Raw genomic sequence first — 17,929 nt, 5'->3', positions numbered from 1 at the left:
CTCCCAGGTTTCCACACCTCAAACCCACCCCAGGCCTCTGTTCCCCTGAGCTTTACCCTGTCCCTGGCTGCGCACAACCGAATCCCACCTCTGTCAGTCTCTCCACCTCACCTTCTCTACACCCCCTTCCTGCATCAGTCTCCCCATGGCTGGCTATCCCTGTCTCCTCTGCCTTTCCCCTCCCACCTCAGAGCTATGAGTCTGCTATTAATACCCCCGCCAAGGACCTTGAGGGCGTCCAGTGACCGGCAGCCCCAAGCAGCCGCCCCTTCCTCAAGGTTCTGGAATGCCCTTCCGGGGTTGGGATGGGGAGACACTGGCTGGTGTGTGTGCAGTGGGGGGCAGGAAGCTTTCTGCAGCACGAGGAGGGGCAGCTGTTGACCAGAGCCTCTCCCCATCCCCACAGTGGGCTAGGGGGGCAACGGAGACAGAGACCCCCTTCCTCCTTACGCTCTGGGCAAGACAGGAGAGGAGCACCTGGAAAGGCCAGAGCTAGTGGGCAGCAAGATGTTGGGACTGATGGGGTCTGAGGCGAAAAAGGGGGGTTCCTTAAAGGAGTACAAGACAGGAACCAAGATTCCCAGCTGCTGGGGCAGGAGGCCAGGATCCCCGGGTCCTGAGAAAGAAATGACCGCTCTACATTGCTGGGGGAGGTGGGGTACCTGCCAGGCCAAGTCTTCAGTCGGGAATTTAGGGGGGGCACCCATGAGAGAAAGGAGGGCCAGGACTCTTGACAGAGCGGGCTGGGGGAATGGCTTCTTAGGCCCCTGTGGGGATGGAAGTGCATGGCTAAACTCATGTGGCGGAGGTCGGAATGGACTTTGCCAACCCTGTCGTGAGCTCTGGGGACTTTGGCTTCAGGAGACTGATCCTGGGGTACGAGGGCTGGGTAGAAAGGTTGCCCTCAGGAGTCCTTTAGGGGGAAGCCCTACCTCCTGGCAGGGGTGAGGCCGAGGCTGCCCTCCTAGGCCTCACAGTGGCAAGGACCTTGGACCCCAAAAATGCAGAGGCCAGGGTCTGAGAAGCGAAGGAGGGGCTGATGGCTGAGCAGCCACCAGGAAGGGAGAGGAGAGCCAGTATTAACCCCGCAGGGGCCAGGCCACAGCTGTGCGTTATTTTGGGGAGGAGGGGGGGGCTATTCTGAGCACGGACTGAGCCAGCTGCTTAGGGAAGGAAAGGCAATGGAGAGGAGCGACAGGAGGAGGCATGGCCTGCAGGAGGGGGCACCCCCTTCCCGGGGGAGACGCCCCCTTCCCGGGGGAGACGCCCCCTTCCCGGGGGAGACGCCCCCTTCCCCGGGGAGACGGAGCCTCAGGACCTCCAGAAAGGTGGGATGGCAGTTTGGAGAATGAGGTTTCCAGGCAGGGTAGGGGGTGTGGGCCTCTGCCCCAACCCTTGCTGTCTAGAATGGACAAGCCTGTGCTACCATGGCAACCAGACAGGAGACTGACAGCCAAGAGAGAACCCTTCTGTACCAGGACCCTGACCCATTCAGGAAGCCCCCAGTACAGGCCTTGGTGCTTTCTGGGAGCAGAGACCAGGCCCCCAGGGCCTCCTCCGCAGACCTGGTACCCAGGAGCCTGGGGTTTGGGCCACCCACCCCAGGCGACTAGTATTCAACAGGGGGCACTGGAGGCAACACTTCCTTTAATTTACTAAATTGCTCTGGGCTGGAAGCCAGGGACCCCCCCCCCTCAGTGCTCCACAGCTGTGCCCCCACCCCAAGACTGGCCTGTGACTCAGTTTCATCAAGAATGAAAGTGAGGGGGCAGGGACAGGAGGAGGGGCTAAGGATGGCTGGGTGGTGGGGGTTTTCTCTCCTTGTATACCCCACTAATTTCTCCCCTCTTTCTCTCCCCACGCCCTGACCCCCTTTTCCTCTCATTCCCCCCTTACTTTCTTCCTTCTATTCTCATTCCCTCGGCCACCTGGCTCTGCCTTGCTTTCATGTCTGTGCTGGGCACCTCCCGGGTGGGGGTCTGGGTCTCTGCCTTGCCCGGCTATTTCTGTCTTCTCTGTATTTCATTTGCTCTGCCTGCTTTCCTCCATCTCCATTCCTTCTTCCTGAGGTTGGTGTTTGCCTGACTCTGGGTGGCTGTGGGTCCCTGCCTTCCAATTCTGGGCTTGCCTTCTATACCCCCCAACTTTCTCATCTCTCCGCCTCCCTGCATGTATCTCTTCCTCTCTCCTTGTCTCACCACCCTCCTCTCGCTTGGTCCTTCTCTCGGGTCTGTGTCCATCTGAGCCTCCCCTTCCATCCCTCCTTACTCCTTCCCTGACCATTTCTGACTGTCCCCCCTCCTCTGGCCTCACTCTGGTCTGTTCCCGTTTTTGTCCCATCTCTGGGTCTCCTTCCCATCGGAATGACCACTGTCCATCCCATCCCTGTCTCCTTCCCTCCCTTACCTCTGTATCTTCCCTGACCCCATTACTCACCCCCTCCCGCCTTTGTGTCTCCTGGTTCCCACATTCCGTTCCTCCATCTTCCCCCCCACCTCTCCCTCTATTTGGATTCCATCTTTCCCTTCCACTCCCTCCACTGCCTTTCCCGCTGTCTCTTGTCTCTGGTCTGTCTGTCTCTCTCTCTCCATCTGTTTCTCTCCATGCTGCTGTCTCTCTGTCTCTCACCCAACTTTCCCCTCTCATCCTGACTCTGCGTCTTCTCTCACTATCTGGATCCCACTGCCTCTGTCACCTTCCCCATCTCTGTCTCCGTCTCCCTTTATCTCTGGCCCTCATCTCTCCGTGTTTCTCTCCGTGTCTGCCCCCTCCCTCTTCTCCATCACCCAACCTTCCCCTCTCGCCCCGTCTCTCCTGTGCTTCCCCTCGGGCTCTGCCCTCGCCTCCCGTCCGCGCAGAGGCCGCCCGGCGGGGCCCGCAGGCGATGCGCGGCGCCGGTGGCCCCCACGGCCCTCGGGGCCCCGCTAAGATGTTGCTGCTGCTGGCACTGGCGTGCGCCAGCCCGTTCCCGGAGGAGGCGCCGGGGCCGGGCGCGGCCGGCGGGGGCACGGGCGGGGCGCGGCCGCTCAACGTGGCGCTGGTCTTCTCTGGTCCCGCATACGCGGCCGAGGCGGCGCGCCTGGGCCCGGCCGTGGCGGCGGCAGTTCGCAGCCCGGGCCTGGACGTGCGGCCAGTGGCGCTGGTGCTCAACGGCTCGGACCCTCGCAGCCTTGTGCTGCAGCTCTGCGACCTGCTGTCGGGGCTGCGCGTGCACGGCGTGGTGTTCGAGGACGACTCGCGCGCGCCCGCCGTCGCGCCCATTCTCGACTTCCTGTCGGCGCAGACCTCGCTGCCCATCGTGGCCGTGCACGGCGGCGCCGCGCTCGTGCTCACGCCCAAGGTGCGCGCGACCGCGGGGGGGGGGCGGGCCGGCCGCGGGGCGGGGCCTTGCGGCTCGGGGGCGGGGCCTTGCGGCTCGGGGGCCGGGATGGGACATGGTCTAGATTGACTTGGGGCGGGGACGTTCGACGAGTAGCAATGCCTAGAGGAGGCTGAAGGGCAAGACTCGAGAGGCAGGCTCTGAGAGGCGGGACCTATGATAGCTTTGGAGCCGGTTTCATCGAGGTTTGGGGGGCCGTCACGGGGGGCGGGGCCGTCCGTCGGTCAGTTTCCACGTTGGTGACCAGAGTCAAGTCTAGATAGGGAGGAATCTGAATTGGAGGGGTGTGCCCTAGAGGAGGGTTCACAGCGCCTTCCGGTGATCAGCTACAAAGGTCAGATAACCAGGGAGGAGGTGAGTTCCAAGTGAGGACTGAGGAAGAACCAGTGGCAGGAGCGATAGATTTTAATGAGAGGTGACAGGGTCAGAAACTAGAGTTACGGGTCTTGGACCAATGAGGGAAAGAGTCAGTTGGAAGGGAATGAGGTTCAGAAAGAGATAGAGTCTAGTGAGGAAGTGGTGTCCAGGACAGCAGGTCAGGGGACCATGGGAGAAGAGGCATGGTGGACGGCTGAGCTGAAGGATGGTGCCTAGAGGTCTAGGAAGGAGAGCAGAGCCATCCGTTCTGAGAGCTGGGCTGATGAATGGCAGACTAGGCCCAAGAACAGATCTAGTGCTCAAGGACGGAGAGGGATCCAGTAGAGGGCGGAGGGTAGACTGGGTCCAAGCAATGTAATGAAAGGACTTTACCAAGAGAGGAAGTAGGCCCTTGGAGTGGGGTTGGAGAAGGAGCATGTCAAACTGTGAAAGTATGGAATGAGGATCCTGAACTGGGTTCAAGAAGGAACAAGCCCACCCTGGGAGACGAGTGCCCGCACTGGCCTGAAGACAGGCCTGCCTCCGGAGGCCTGGGGACAGTGGGTTGTAGTGGACTTTTGGTGCCAAAGAAGTTTGCAGACTGGAAAGATGAAGCCTAAGAAGGGATGTATTGGAGGTGGAGCAAGTGAAACAGAGAAGCGGGATTGGCTGGAGGATGGAGCCACCTGGGTGGATGGAACCTAAACCAGTCAGTTCCCAGCTAGGAAGACCTTTGGCATTATACCCGGATCACTATTGCATCCTAGGACTCGCAGGTCTGTCCGAAACATTGTGGGAAAGCCCTCTGTCCAACATCCTTGTTCTGGGCTTGATTTGTAGGCCTGGCTGATGCCTCCATGGAACACTGACACACATGGTCCCTTGTGCTCCACTGCTGCTGAGTGTGAGCCACTGAACACCGTTATCCACTCTGTGTGCAGCCTATCACCTTCAGAGGCACATGTAGTTCCCTCACTGTCCTCGGGTGAGAGAAGGCGTGACCCTCACCACCCCCGCTATGCTACAATGAGGGCCAGGACCTAGTCCCTTTGTAGCCACACCCTGCTGGTGGATGAGGTCCTCTGCATGCTGGGAAGCCCCCTCTTCTCAGGACAGCTGTCTTGTACCCAGCATCAAACCACTGGCACATGCCAAAGGAGACATCTGATGGCTGTTTGCAGGAAGGCTTGTGAGGCCTGGGCTTGTTCAAGTTCAGGATTATAAAGCGGAGTTGGAGGTTGGGTCACACAGAACTTGCACTCAGGTAGTGAAATCTGCCCTAAGGGAAACCCGTAATAACTGAGGCTAAGGCTCCACTGGATGGTAATCAAGAGAGGCCTCCTGAGGAGGTGGTGTCTGTGCTGGCCCAGAAAGATGATGAGGGGTAGCTAGGCATGGAGGATCTGGGGAATGTGTCCCCAGGAGGTACCACTGCTAAAGGCAAAGCTTAGAAGAAGAAGCATTCTGTGTGTGAGAAAGAACAAGGTAGAGGAGCTGCAGCCGATGCAGAGCTGGGGAGGCAGAAGATGAGCTCAGACAGGCACTGGGGGTTGCTTTGTGCCTGGGCCACAGTGGGGACTTTCTTTAGCTTTGATCCTAGAGTAGAACCATTGGAAGCTTTTCAACTGAGAAGAGATGCGTTCCAATTAATATTCTGAAACAATCACTTTGGTTCTGTTCGGAGAACAAACAAGAGGCATGAGAATGGAAGCAGAGATGTGCCAGAGAGCTGCAGATGTCTAGGCAAGTGCAGTGGCAATGGTGAGGAGACGGGGCTGGGGGTCTTCAGAAAGAAGACAGCTAAGTTTAGTGAGAGCATGCAGCCAGGACGTCTTGGAAGTGGCCTGGAGGGGAACATGAGGGGAACAAGGAGAGGATGGAGCTGGGGCTGTAGTTTAGCTGCTTTGGTGCTTGCCTGGCGTGAATGAGGTCCTGAGTTCCACCCCCAGCACCATGTGAACCGGATGTAGTGGTGCATTCAGTAATCCCAGCACTCAGGAGGGACAGAGCAGCAGGAGTTCCGGTCACTTCTTATTGTGTAGTTGATGACATATGAGATCCTGGAGGGGAAGGGGGGAGGTTCTGGCTTGGGGGTGCAAAGAAGAGGAGGCTTGTGAAGAGTCAGGAAATCTGCTTTTGACATGCAAGTTCCTGAGATAGTTGTGGAAATCCTGGTTTGTGGATGGTGCCTAGAAAGTGGGATGGCTTTGTCTGGAGCTCACGGGAACAGTTGTAACCAAAGACAAGAGCCTTGGGCACACTGCACAGAACTTCCTGCAGCGATGAAGATGGACTGTGTCTCCTCTATCCAGCAGGCAGCTGCAAAGCCACAGGCGGCCGCTGAGCACTTGCATGGTGCAGCTGAGGAACTACATTTTTTTTTTCAGTTTAATTTTAATTTGAATAGCTACACATCGCTAGTGGCCACCATACTGGATAGTGCTAGAGACAATATTTAAACCCATGGTGCTAAATGACCTTTGCTAGGGAGTGTGGACAGAAAAGGAAAGAGAACACCATAAAGACTGCTTACATTTATGTGGGGTTCTGACTGAGGAACAGAGGCCAACAAAAGGAGACAGAAATGGGGGACATGGAGGCAGGAGGGAAATGAAAGGGAGGAAGCGTACCCTTCAGCATCCTCACTACATGCTGTCTTGCAGTCTTGCTCATTGCAAATGGGGCTAGGGTGCCTCAGTAGACACTGGGAAGATGTGGGGTGAATTCATGGTGGTGACATCACATGGTGCCATAGATAAACCCTCAACCCTCATCAGCTCACCCCACTGAATGAGTTGTTTCTCATTCATACAAACTCCAAACGGGGCGTCCTCGCTGGAGGTGTTCCTCCATATGCTGAGTGGCACAGTGGCCACCCGTCCCGTGACTGGGAGACCCTAGGCCTTCAGAGCTTCCTTCTGGGTCTCTACAGCTGCCCTCAGACAAGCGAGTAAGGTTCAGGGTGAGTCTTTAGGTGAGCCTGGGAGAACTCAGTTATGTGGTTAAACATAACCCAGACGAGGCCAGTGCTGCAGAAGGATGGGGCAGCCAGGCCTGGTAAGCAGCCGCAGTGGAAGCTGTGGTGCCCCGGGCACAGGCCGCTGTGGTCTGCTCACTGGTCCTCCCTGTTCCCGCAGGAGAAGGGCTCCACCTTCCTGCAGCTCGGCTCCTCCACAGAGCAGCAGCTGCAGGTCATTTTTGAGGTGCTGGAGGAGTACGACTGGACATCCTTTGTGGCAGTGACCACCCGTGCCCCCGGCCATCGGGCCTTCTTGTCATACATCGAGGTGCTGACTGATGGCAGCCTGGTGGGCTGGGAGCATCGAGGAGCGTTGACCCTGGACCCCGGGGCTGGTGAGGCGGTCCTGGGCGCACAGCTCCGGAGCGTCAGCGCGCAGATCCGCCTGCTCTTCTGTGCCCGCGAGGAAGCAGAGCCTGTTTTCCGGGCCGCAGAAGAGGCTGGCCTCACTGGGCCTGGCTACGTCTGGTTCATGGTGGGACCCCAGCTGGCTGGAGGCGGGGGCTCCGGGGTCCCTGGGGAGCCCCTTCTTCTGCCAGGAGGCGCCCCACTGCCTGCGGGGCTGTTCGCAGTGCGCTCTGCTGGCTGGCGTGACGACTTGGCACGTCGAGTGGCTGCTGGTGTGGCGGTGGTGGCCAGAGGCGCCCAAGCCCTGCTGCGAGACTATGGCTTCCTGCCTGAGCTGGGCCATGACTGCCGCGCCCAGAATCGCACCCACCGCGGGGAGAGTCTGCACAGGTGATTGGGGAATACTTGGAGTGCTCAGTAATGAGTGGCCCGGGATGGAACACATCCTGGCTCATTTCCTTTTCTGTAAAACGGGCACAAATGAGTGGCCCTTCTGGGATTTATCCAGGTGATTTAGAAGCCACCTGGTGTACAAAGACTTTATTACCATTATTCCACGACTTTAAGGCTGGGCACAGTGGTGGAAGACTGCAATCTTAGGTACTTCAGGAGTGGAGGCAGGAGTTCAGGGTCATCCTTGTCTGCATGTCCACTTGGAGGCCAGCCTGGGCTGTGTGAGACCCTGTCTCAAAATTGAAATGTGAGGCCAAGCCAGGCAGATCCCTGTGAGTTCGAGGCCAGCCTGGTCTACAGAGTGAGCTCCAGGACAGGCACCAAAACTACAGAGGGAAACCCCGTCTGGGGGGGGTGGGAAGGAAATGTGTAACTTTAGTTCAGTGTGGCAGTATAGACTTGTCATCCCTGCTCTGAAGATGGGGGCAGGAAACAAGGCTAAAACATCTAAAACAGAAACACCCATTTTTTTATATTTTAATGTCTTTGAAATCAAGATATGTTTTACGATCAACCAGTTATCAGGTTCTAATTGGCAGCACTTCTGGGTCTGTTTGCTTGTTTGTTTTGTAAGTAAAAGCAGTGCAACTGATAGCAACTTACCCTGGGCAAGAAAACCACCATGAGATGAGTCTCAGTGATAAAAAGACGGACGCCATGATGGAGTGGCCCATGCGAGGGCCATATAACATACAACACCCCAGAGATGAGTGTCGGGCAGTCCTGGTCGCCAGGAGCTGGGCTCCAGGTGCTAATTCTGTTTTTCTGCTCTTGGCACAGTGGAAGCTGGGTTGTGGGCATGGCAGAGAAGTCTGGTCTAGAGAAGGGGGGACGGCATAGCAAAGAAAAAGCAACATCAAGTAATGTGGAGGGCACAGGTCCCGCATCTTATTACTGAGAACATTGTCACATGGCCAGAACTGACATACTGCTTGTTCAAGGCACATCCATTCTGATTAGTTAAACATCTGTGCTGATTAGCTAGCTCCCATTCTGATTGGCTAGTGGCTGTGCCGTGCTGACGGTTAGATATTTTAATACTGCCCCTGCATGTAGCCTGGATGGACTGCAGAGTGCTGGGTGTGTCCGCCCTTGTTGCGGCCAGGGGTCCAGCTTACATACTATGATGTTAGAAGAAAACTGGTGTGACGGCATCCCTACCATGGGGAGCTTTGGGAGTGAGGAACACAGTCCATGTGCTGATGGAGCAGCAGAAGGAAGGCCATGGACCCGGAGCCCGGCTGAGTCTGGGAGAACCTAAGCGGGGAGAATGGACAACTGACTTGGGAATCAGGACCCTAGAACAAGAGGGTGAGAGAAGCATCCTGTGTTCATAAATACTGAGCGCCTGCCAGGAACTAGAGCTCATGCTGGGCCCTGGGAACACAGGGATGAATAAGACCACAGACGTCTTCAAAGAATGCAAGGGCCTAAAGAGGTGACATACAGGGATGGGAATAATGGCCACACAGTGTGAGGCTTGCAGTAATGGAGATAACAGCAGCCTTAGGGAACATGGGGGAGGAAACCTGCCCAACCAGGACATTTTTGGTTACAAAAAGCAGTCTCGTTTAAATTTCCCCAGGAGAAAGAGGGTTCATTGGAAAGATAAACATGCACAGAACAGACAGACTTTAGGAATTGAGGCCAAGTCTGGGCCAGCTACTCTTTCATCTTCTGTTTTCGTCTTTCTGATTCTGCACACACACACACACACACACACACACACACACACACACACACACACACACGCTTACCTTTCCCAGCCTCTGTTCAGATCTTAATACATAATTTCTCCTTCATAATTTTAGAACCTACAGGTCTCACTGTAAAACAGCATCCCAAGAGGAAACTGGTTGGTGAGAATCAACCTCCCAATACAGGCTGCGTAACTGGGGGGTAAGCTGTAGTGTCAGGGAGGTTTCCCAGAGGGAAGAATCCTGAACTGAGACCTAGGGATGAACTACTGGCCAAACTTCCATCCACTGAAAAACCTTTTCCTGAGAATCTATGTGCCAAGCACTGCTTTGGCACAAAAGAATCAAATAAAGTTGGGTGTGGTAGTATACTCCTTTAATCTCAGAACTCAGGCAGAGCTCTGAGTTCAAGACTAGTCTGGTCTAGATAGTGAGTTCCAGGCTAGCCAAAGATATATACATATACATACATACTTATATATGTATGAGCAGCATATGTACCCATATATGAGAGGTAGATAGATAGATAGATAGATAGATAGATAGATAGATAGATAGATAGGTAAATGATAGATAGATGATAGATAGATAGATAGATAGATAGATAGATAGATAGATAGATAGATAGATATCCTGACTCAAAACACTGAAAAAAAAAGTCACAAAAGTCCCCTGCTCTCACATAGCTAACAGTCTAATGAGGGAGAGTGGGGAAGAGGGGCGTGCAGTGAATAGGCAAGAAAAGAAAGACCTGCCCACAGGTGGCAGCCTCTTAGAGAACAATAAAAGGGGGGGGTGTGAGACTAAAGGCTCAGGGGTCAGAGCATATCGGGCAGGTAAAACTTAGAGGTTAACATGATGGGGATGGGGAAGAGCTGGAGAGATGCTCGGCGTTGAGAGCACTTTCTGCTCTTGCAGAGGACCCAGGTCGGGTTCCCAGTGCCCATATTGGGTAGCTCATAAACACACACACACACACACACACACACACACACACACACACACACACACACGACTGAGAGAGAGAGAGAGAGAGAGAGAGAGAGAGAGAGAGAGAGAGAGAGAGAGAGAGAGTGAGTTCTGGGCCTGCAATACTCTCTTCTGGGCCCCTGGACACATGTGGAACACATAAATACACTCAGGCACACATGCATACACATACATTTCTTTAAAATCACTGTAGTACGTAGATGGAGCTGAGCACTGGAAGAGCTCAGTAAATAGAGGGAAGAGCAAGGCCTGAAGCCCATCATTCTTCAGCCATCTGTGGGATGGGATGGGATGGGATGGGATGGGATGACCTAAAGGAGACACAGGCAGAGCCTGCAGGTCAGCTTCAATCTAAGGGTGCTCAGCACGTTCACCAGATATGGAGGACATTCATTCCAGGTGTGATCAAAACACGTAGAAAGACCCAAGGGGTTTGGGGGGACAGGCAAACACAGAGCCTTCGTAGCACAGAACAGATAACAGGTAATGAGGTCAGGGAGGTGGGTGGGACCAAAGCTTTGTCTTGTGTGCACAGTTGTATGGCTTAAGACTCTATTCTGGGATTCTGGGAGCCGAAGGCGAGTCCTGAGGAGAGGAGGCTGGCCTAGAATCAGCTTTAGGTATAGAAAGACTTCTCTGGGGTGGGATATGGACTGGAAGGCCAGGCAGGAGGCCGGGGGAGGCACCAGGACTCTTGGGGTGGAGGACAGGTGGGGAAGGAAGAACGGGACTTGGTAGCCTGGATGGAGGGACCAGGAGCAGCCGACTAGAGAGATGGTGTGAGAGCATGCCGTACTCGGCACGGTGACGATGTTTAGGACCAGAGATGCCCAGGTGTGAGAGCATGCTGTACTAGGCACGGTGACGGTGTTTAGGAGCGAGATGCCCAGGAAGCTTCATCCCAGGAGAAGGGATATTTGAACTGAGTATTTACAACCTATCAGAGCTGGTCAAGGTGAGAGAGAGGTTTTATAGGTACAGCACAGCCCTTGCAAAGGCCTGGAGGCCGTGAACTCTCCCCAGGTTCCAAGTGACAGACACTGCAGTTAGTGCTGCTAAGAGTTTTCAGGAGGGCAGGCACCGGATAGGGAGTTTCAGGGACAGGAGAAACCATGGCATGCAAGGACTTTAAGGTATCAGCACCAAGCTGAGAGTGTGGGTCCTGGGCCTGGAGGTTCTGGCAATGAAGGGGGGGGGGACACTCAGAGATGACTGTGGCTGGCAATAGAAGAGACTCAGCCCTCAGCAACCAAGGGACCCAGCCCAGGTCCTCATGGGGCCCCTCCCTTTCTCCTGGGCAGGTACTTCATGAACATCACCTGGGATAACCGAGACTACTCCTTCAATGAAGATGGCTTTCTGGTGAACCCTTCACTGGTGGTCATCTCCCTCACCAGAGACAGGACATGGGAAGTGGTGAGTGGCCCAGACTCCAGGCATCTGTGGGAGAGCGCCTGGACCCTGGATCTGAGGGAGGAGAAACAGGTCTAGACTCTGAGGTCCTATGGAAAGTCATAGTTGATGGCCCAGGTTCTGGTCTGAAGGAGGAAGAAGCAAGCAATCTGGATTCCAGAGGAAGTTGGGACCCACAGTCCCAGAAAGCCATGACACCCTGGAATGCCCCCTGGAAGCATGACATGTCTTTTTTTTTTTCACCCCCAAGGTGGGCAGCTGGGAACAGCAGACCCTCCGCCTCAAGTACCCGCTTTGGTCCCGCTACGGCCGCTTCCTGCAGCCAGTGGATGACACACAGCACCTCACTGTGGCCACGTTGGAGGAGAGACCCTTTGTCATTGTGGAGCCAGCAGACCCCATCAGCGGCACTTGCATTAGAGACTCAGTCCCCTGCCGGAGCCAGCTCAACCGTACCCACAGGTGACAGCCCCGATCCAGATGTTTCAGACTCAGAATCCCCCTCCCCAGAAGCACAGCAGGTCAGGCCCCAGCCCCTCCGCCCTCCAGCTGGGTGACCTAGGGGATGCCAAGGAAGTCTTAAGCTTCAAGCTCCCAAGAAAGCACTAGCCGTAGTTTAAGCTGCTGCTTGCCCCTCACCTCCTGGGAGAGCCTAACAGTGGCCCCCAACCTCCCCAAGCCTGGTCGCTCCCCGCAGCCCTCCGCCTGACGCCCCCCGCCCGGAGAAGCGGTGTTGCAAGGGTTTCTGCATCGACATTCTGAAGAGGCTGGCGCACACCATCGGGTTCAGCTACGACCTCTACCTGGTCACGAACGGCAAGCATGGCAAGAAGATCGATGGTGTCTGGAATGGCATGATTGGTGAGGTAAGAGGCGGGGACAGAACCTGCGGGAGAGGAATCTGAGCCTCCTAGGGACAGGGGCCAAGAGGAGGGCGTCCTGGAGCAGGGGGCGTGGCCAAAGGAGCCGGCGGGGCTTGGTAAGGGCGCTGCCTGAAGCGGGGTCCCAGGCTGAGGAGGGCATCTTCAGGGGTGGGCCAAGAGAACTGCAAGTTCTGAGGTGGTCAGAAGGGTCCTTGGAGAAGGGGCTAGGAGCGGAACTCCTGGGAGGTGGGCGTGGGACGGTAGAATTCATGGGGAGGGCTTTGAAGGGTGGGACTCCAAGAAGGGGGCGGGGTTGGGAGGCTGGATCCCTAGGCCTTAAGCAAGTGAAGTGGACAGTGGGTGGGGTAGAGGAGACCTGCTCCTGCTTCTGCTTTCTCTCCCTTACTTCCCCCGCCCCTCTGTTCCCTTCCTCACTCATCAACCAGACCTCCTAGCCTGTCTCCCACATCATCACTGTCTCCCAGGGTCAGGCTTTGCCCAGCGCTGGCCTCTGTGCCCTGAGCGGCTTCCCTTGCCAACTCCTCGATCCACCCCAGGTGTTCTATCAGCGTGCGGACATGGCCATCGGCTCTCTTACCATCAATGAGGAGCGGTCCGAGATCGTGGACTTCTCCGTCCCCTTTGTAGAGACGGGCATCAGCGTCATGGTGGCACGCAGCAATGGCACTGTATCCCCCTCTGCCTTCCTGGGTGAGCCAGCCAGGACAGGGGTTCACACTTAGCCGAGGCTGGGCCACTGTCTCCAACAGCGTGGGCCCTGGGTCCCATCCCAGGGGTGCCTGTACTGGTGTGTGACTCCCATGGAGTGACATCACTTCCCGGCTTCAGTTCCTGATCTGTACGGTGGGAGAAACACTTTCCCTGGCAGAGCTTTCCACAGGAAGCTCAGTAAGCATGAGCTCAGGACCTGTCCTTTGCAGTGCCTTCCACAGCTCTGATCCTGGGTTTGCACTCACGGTTGTTCCGGTTTGGTTTGGTCTGGTTTGGTTTGGTTTTTTCAGACAGGGTCTATGTAGTTCTGGCTGTCGTGGAACTCAGGACTCAGAGAGACCCACCTGCCTCTGCCTCCTGAGTACTGGGATTAAAGGTGTGCAGCACCACACCCGACCAGATTTTTTGTTTTGTTTTGTTTAAAGGTTTATTTTTATTTTATGTGCATTGGTGTTTTTCCTGCATGTATGTCTGTGTGAGGGTGTCAACTCCCCCTGGAACTGGAGTTATAGACAGTTGTGAGCGGCCATGTGGGTGCTGGGAATTGAACCCCGGTCCTCTGGAAAAACAGCCAGTGCTCTTAACCAATGAGCCATCTCTCCATCCCAATAACAAATATATGTATGTATATATACATACATATATGTGTGTGTGTATACACACATATATACATATATATATACGTATATATATGTGTATATATATATATACAGAGACAGGGTTTCTTTGTGTAGCTCTGACTGTCCTAGAATTCACTCTGTAGATCAGGCTGGCCTTGAACTCACAGAGATCCACTGGTTTCTGCCTCCTAAGTGCTGAGACTAAAGATGTGCACCACTACCTCCCGCCGGATTTTTGTTTTTTAAGATATGGATGTACTATGTAGCTTAGATTGCCTTGAACGGGCAACTACTCTTTATGTCCATCTCTCTCTCTGTCTCCTGAATTTGATTTATATTCTTCTTTTCTTTTTTTTTTTTTTTTTTTTTTTTTTTTGGTTTTTCGAGACAGGGTTTCTCTGTGTAGCTTTGCGCCTTTCCTGAAGCTCACTTGGTAGCTCAGGCTGGCCTCGAACTCACAGCGATCCGCCTGGCTCTGCCTCCCGAGTGCTGGGATTAAAGGCGTGCGCCACCATCGCCCGGCTATTCTTCTTTTCTTAAAGAGAGCGCACCAAGGTCAGGTATACCCAGGCTAAAAAATGTGTAGGGATTTTGTTTGTTTGTTTAGGTTTTTTTCCAGTGCGGAGATTGAATCCGGGACCTGGAGGACTGTGGTGACCCAGACAGTCTTGTCTCCGAGGGGCTATCTGCTTCCTTGGGGGTTACAGACGAGATCCTTTCCAGTGGTGATAGAGACCATGAGAAATTAGGCTGAGGTGAAGAGAGAGGCGCAGGGAGAGGGCTGGTGTGGGTAGGAGAGGCCTTTTTGAGGAAAGGATTTCACCTCTGTCAAGATCTGAAGGAAAGAACATGGGAGGCAGGCGGCAACCAGCGTGGAGTGTGTGAAGACTGCCTGAGACATGTACGACTGGCCCGTGTGGCTGGTGAGGAGATGGGTAAAAAAGGCGGCCGGAAGGCTGAGGGGCGTGATAGAGCTCGCTGGACTGTGGACACTCTGATGGCGAGTGTGGCCTTCACCCTGTCTGTGGTAGCAAGGGCTTGCCTTGAGAAGGTAGTGAGGAATGTGTGCTCAGATGGGGATTGCCGATAGCTCTGTGGAAGCAGGAAGCTGGTAAGGGGGCTGCTGCAGTGGCCCGTGACAGGAAGGATGGAGGTGTGCAGAAGCCTGGCAGCAAGGCCCAATGCGTGTGGGATTGGGGTGTGGCCAGGAAGCCACACTGTGTTACACTGGGTGGATCTCTTGAGCTGGAGACAGCAGAAGTGGGCAGGAGGACAAGGCCAGCAGGTCACATCCGTCCCCCCTTTCCTCTGGGCAGTCTGAGCAAGGCTCCTCAGAGAGAGAGAAGACAGGAGGAGAAGGATCCCTTCCCCTGGGGCCCATGAGGCTGGGGAGATGGTCCCAGAGATTAGACCAGGCTTGCTCCTTGCTGGCCATAGGGGTGGAGAGGACAGGCCCAAGGAGTCTGAGGGTCAGGAGCAAGGGGGAGGGCCAAGTTTGTCGTCTATGAACAAGGAAGATGGAGGGCAAGGAGTGTGGCCTGGGCGGGGTTGTCATGGATGACAAGATGCAGAGCCTGGGATGGGATGGATGGCCCTGAGGGAGGGCTGAAAAGCAGAGACTTAGGTCCTGGGCTCAGTGAACATTTAGTAGGCAGCTAAATTAGGGGAGGAAAACCACAGAAATGGTCGCAGTAGCTCTCTTTGAGAAAGATTGCCACAAGGAGTCTAGGTACTAATAGGCTGTCCCCGAAGTGGGGGCCAGAAAAGGGCAGAGAGCAGGATGGAGTCAACTGGGCTCCCCTGGTCCCCCAAGCCCTCGCTTGGCTGACGCCTCCCGTGTCCCCAGAGCCCTACAGCCCCGCTGTGTGGGTGATGATGTTCGTCATGTGCCTCACCGTGGTTGCCGTCACCGTTTTCATCTTTGAGTACCTCAGTCCTGTGGGCTATAACCGCAGCCTGGCCACAGGCAAACGTGAGTCCCCTCCTACCTGACCCTCCCGGAACTCTGTTTCCCAGGAGCCCCGGGGATAGAGCTAGGAACGGCAGTCCTTTCTCCTCTCCTGGGGAGTGGAAGGCCTGTGAGGTCCATGTCCTGGCCTGGCCCCCCACAGGCCCTGGTGGTTCGACCTTCACCATTGGGAAGTCCATCTGGCTGCTGTGGGCCCTGGTGTTCAACAACTCGGTGCCGGTGGAGAATCCTCGGGGCACCACCAGCAAGATCATGGTTCTGGTGTGGGCCTTCTTTGCCGTCATCTTTCTCGCCAGCTACACAGCCAACCTGGCCGCCTTCATGATCCAGGAGGAGTACGTGGACACCGTGTCCGGGCTCAGTGACCGAAAGGTGTGTACAGGGGCCAGGCTCACCCGTCCCACCCAGAGCAGAGGGGTTCCTGAGACACTGCCCAAGAGGGATTCTAGAGCAGTAGAGATGGAAGGTTTTGGAAGGAGATGAACGATTTACACCATCCCGGGGAAAGGGTGTCCCCCAACATCCCAGGAGCAGTAATGCCAAATAGGATTTTCTAGACAAGTGCCTCCCTCACACTAATGAAGACTGAATGTGTGACCCAGCTAATTCCTTGGAGACTGTGCTTGAGTGAAATGTATCAGCAATGAATGACTGGGAATGTGGGAATAACACTTAACACCAGGACACACAGGAGTCAGTCGCAAGCTAATAATACATGCCTACAACTGCAGCCCTCCAGAGGCAGAGGCAGGAGGATCACGAGTTCAGGGATAGGCTGGCTACATAGTGAGTCCCTGTCTCAAATAAGAACAGCAATACAGTCAACTCCAAATGTTTACTGATTAGATTCAACATGCATAAAACCATTCCATCAAAATACTCCAAATGCCCACCCCCCGGTTTGCACTCTTGCCTTGCGGTGCCCATCCCCGGCACATGGGGCCAGCAGCCATGAGGGACACTGTGAGATTACAGTGGCTGACCAGTGTCCCAGTGTCTGAGGGCTGTGGAATCGATGCAACAGGTTGCATTAAGCACGGTTTTCAGTGGAATGGAGGTGGAACAGCCGAAAAACAGACCATGTTGGTGGTACCTTCTATGGTGCCGGGAGTGCGGTTCTGCCAGCACTCCGAGCCAGCACAGCCCTGCGGCTACGTCTGTGCTTGGCACCCAGAGCCATTTCTGAATAGCCTGGTTAGCCCACTCCCGATCCAGCAAACTAAGGGCTGGCTCTCCAGAATGGGACTTTTGATTTGGGGGTTCCCGGAGGGTACCTTGACAATCCCCCCTTCTGTTCCAGTTCCAGCGGCCCCAGGAGCAATACCCACCCCTGAAGTTTGGGACAGTGCCCAACGGATCCACGGAGAAGAATATCCGCAGCAACTACCCTGATATGCACAGCTACATGGTGCGATACAACCAGCCGAGAGTGGAGGAGGCCCTCACACAGCTCAAGGCAGGGTCAGCGCAGACTCGGGCAGTGGGGCCCCTAGAGCATTTGGGGAGGGGTGGGGCTCGTGTCTGAGTCAGCTTGGGGCACTTCACTAACGGGGCTCGGGAGAGTCAGGGCTTCTGTGCTTCGTAACTTTAGACACTTGATTCCGTGCTCTGGATTTATTTCTTGGGTGTACAGTGATGATCACAGAGGCATCTCCTTGATATAAGAACAAAGTTTGGTCAGGAGTGGTGGTGCCTTTAATTCTGCCATTTGGAACTGAAGTGGGAGCAGCTCTTGGTGAGTTCCAGGCCAGCCAGGAAACAAGCAAAGCCTGTCTCAAAACAAACAAAACATAGTTAATCCACACAGAACGGTGGCCAGAGCACAGGGGCTCTTTGAAGATGGAGTTTTCTTTGGGCCACCAGCTCACAAAAAAATGACATGGAGATTTATTATTAATTATGAAAGCTTGGCCTATAGCTTAGGCTTGTCCCACTAGCTCTTATTTATATTAATCTACATTCTTGTCTCATGGCTTTTTACCTCTCTTCCATCTTATATCTCCTGTTTCCTCTCTGCTCCTCTGGGTCTCTCACGCCTAGACTCATCTCCTCTTCTTTTCTCTCTTCCTGGAAGTCCTGCCTAACCTCT

At 54.9% G+C, this 17,929-nt stretch overlaps 1 protein-coding gene across 2 annotated transcripts in view; it reads left to right on the top strand.

The window, feature by feature from the left end:
• Grin2d (glutamate ionotropic receptor NMDA type subunit 2D) overlaps nt 1-17,929 on the top strand; it is a 45,397-nt gene that overhangs the window by 2,567 nt on the left and 24,901 nt on the right. The window contains exons 4-12 of one of the 2 annotated variants that reach the window (XM_076542532.1): nt 2,859-3,340; nt 6,874-7,493; nt 11,545-11,659; nt 11,907-12,118; nt 12,336-12,522; nt 13,077-13,230; nt 15,718-15,843; nt 15,983-16,212; nt 17,141-17,301. In XM_076542532.1, coding sequence (XP_076398647.1) covers nt 2,885-3,340; nt 6,874-7,493; nt 11,545-11,659; nt 11,907-12,118; nt 12,336-12,522; nt 13,077-13,230; nt 15,718-15,843; nt 15,983-16,212; nt 17,141-17,301 — 2,261 coding nt within the window. In that variant the 5' untranslated portion in view covers nt 2,859-2,884. Of the gene's footprint in view, nt 1-2,073; nt 3,341-6,873; nt 7,494-11,544; nt 11,660-11,906; nt 12,119-12,335; nt 12,523-13,076; nt 13,231-15,717; nt 15,844-15,982; nt 16,213-17,140; nt 17,302-17,929 lie in introns of those variants that run through there. The other variant, XM_076542529.1, reaches the window with a different exon arrangement.

The sequence above is a fragment of the Peromyscus maniculatus genome, chromosome 1 (assembly GCF_049852395.1).
Source record: "Peromyscus maniculatus bairdii isolate BWxNUB_F1_BW_parent chromosome 1, HU_Pman_BW_mat_3.1, whole genome shotgun sequence".
In the NCBI taxonomy this organism is placed as follows: domain Eukaryota; kingdom Metazoa; phylum Chordata; class Mammalia; order Rodentia; family Cricetidae; genus Peromyscus; species Peromyscus maniculatus.
Note: the sequence above shows the minus strand (reverse complement) of the source record. Positions and strands in the feature narration are given on the sequence as shown.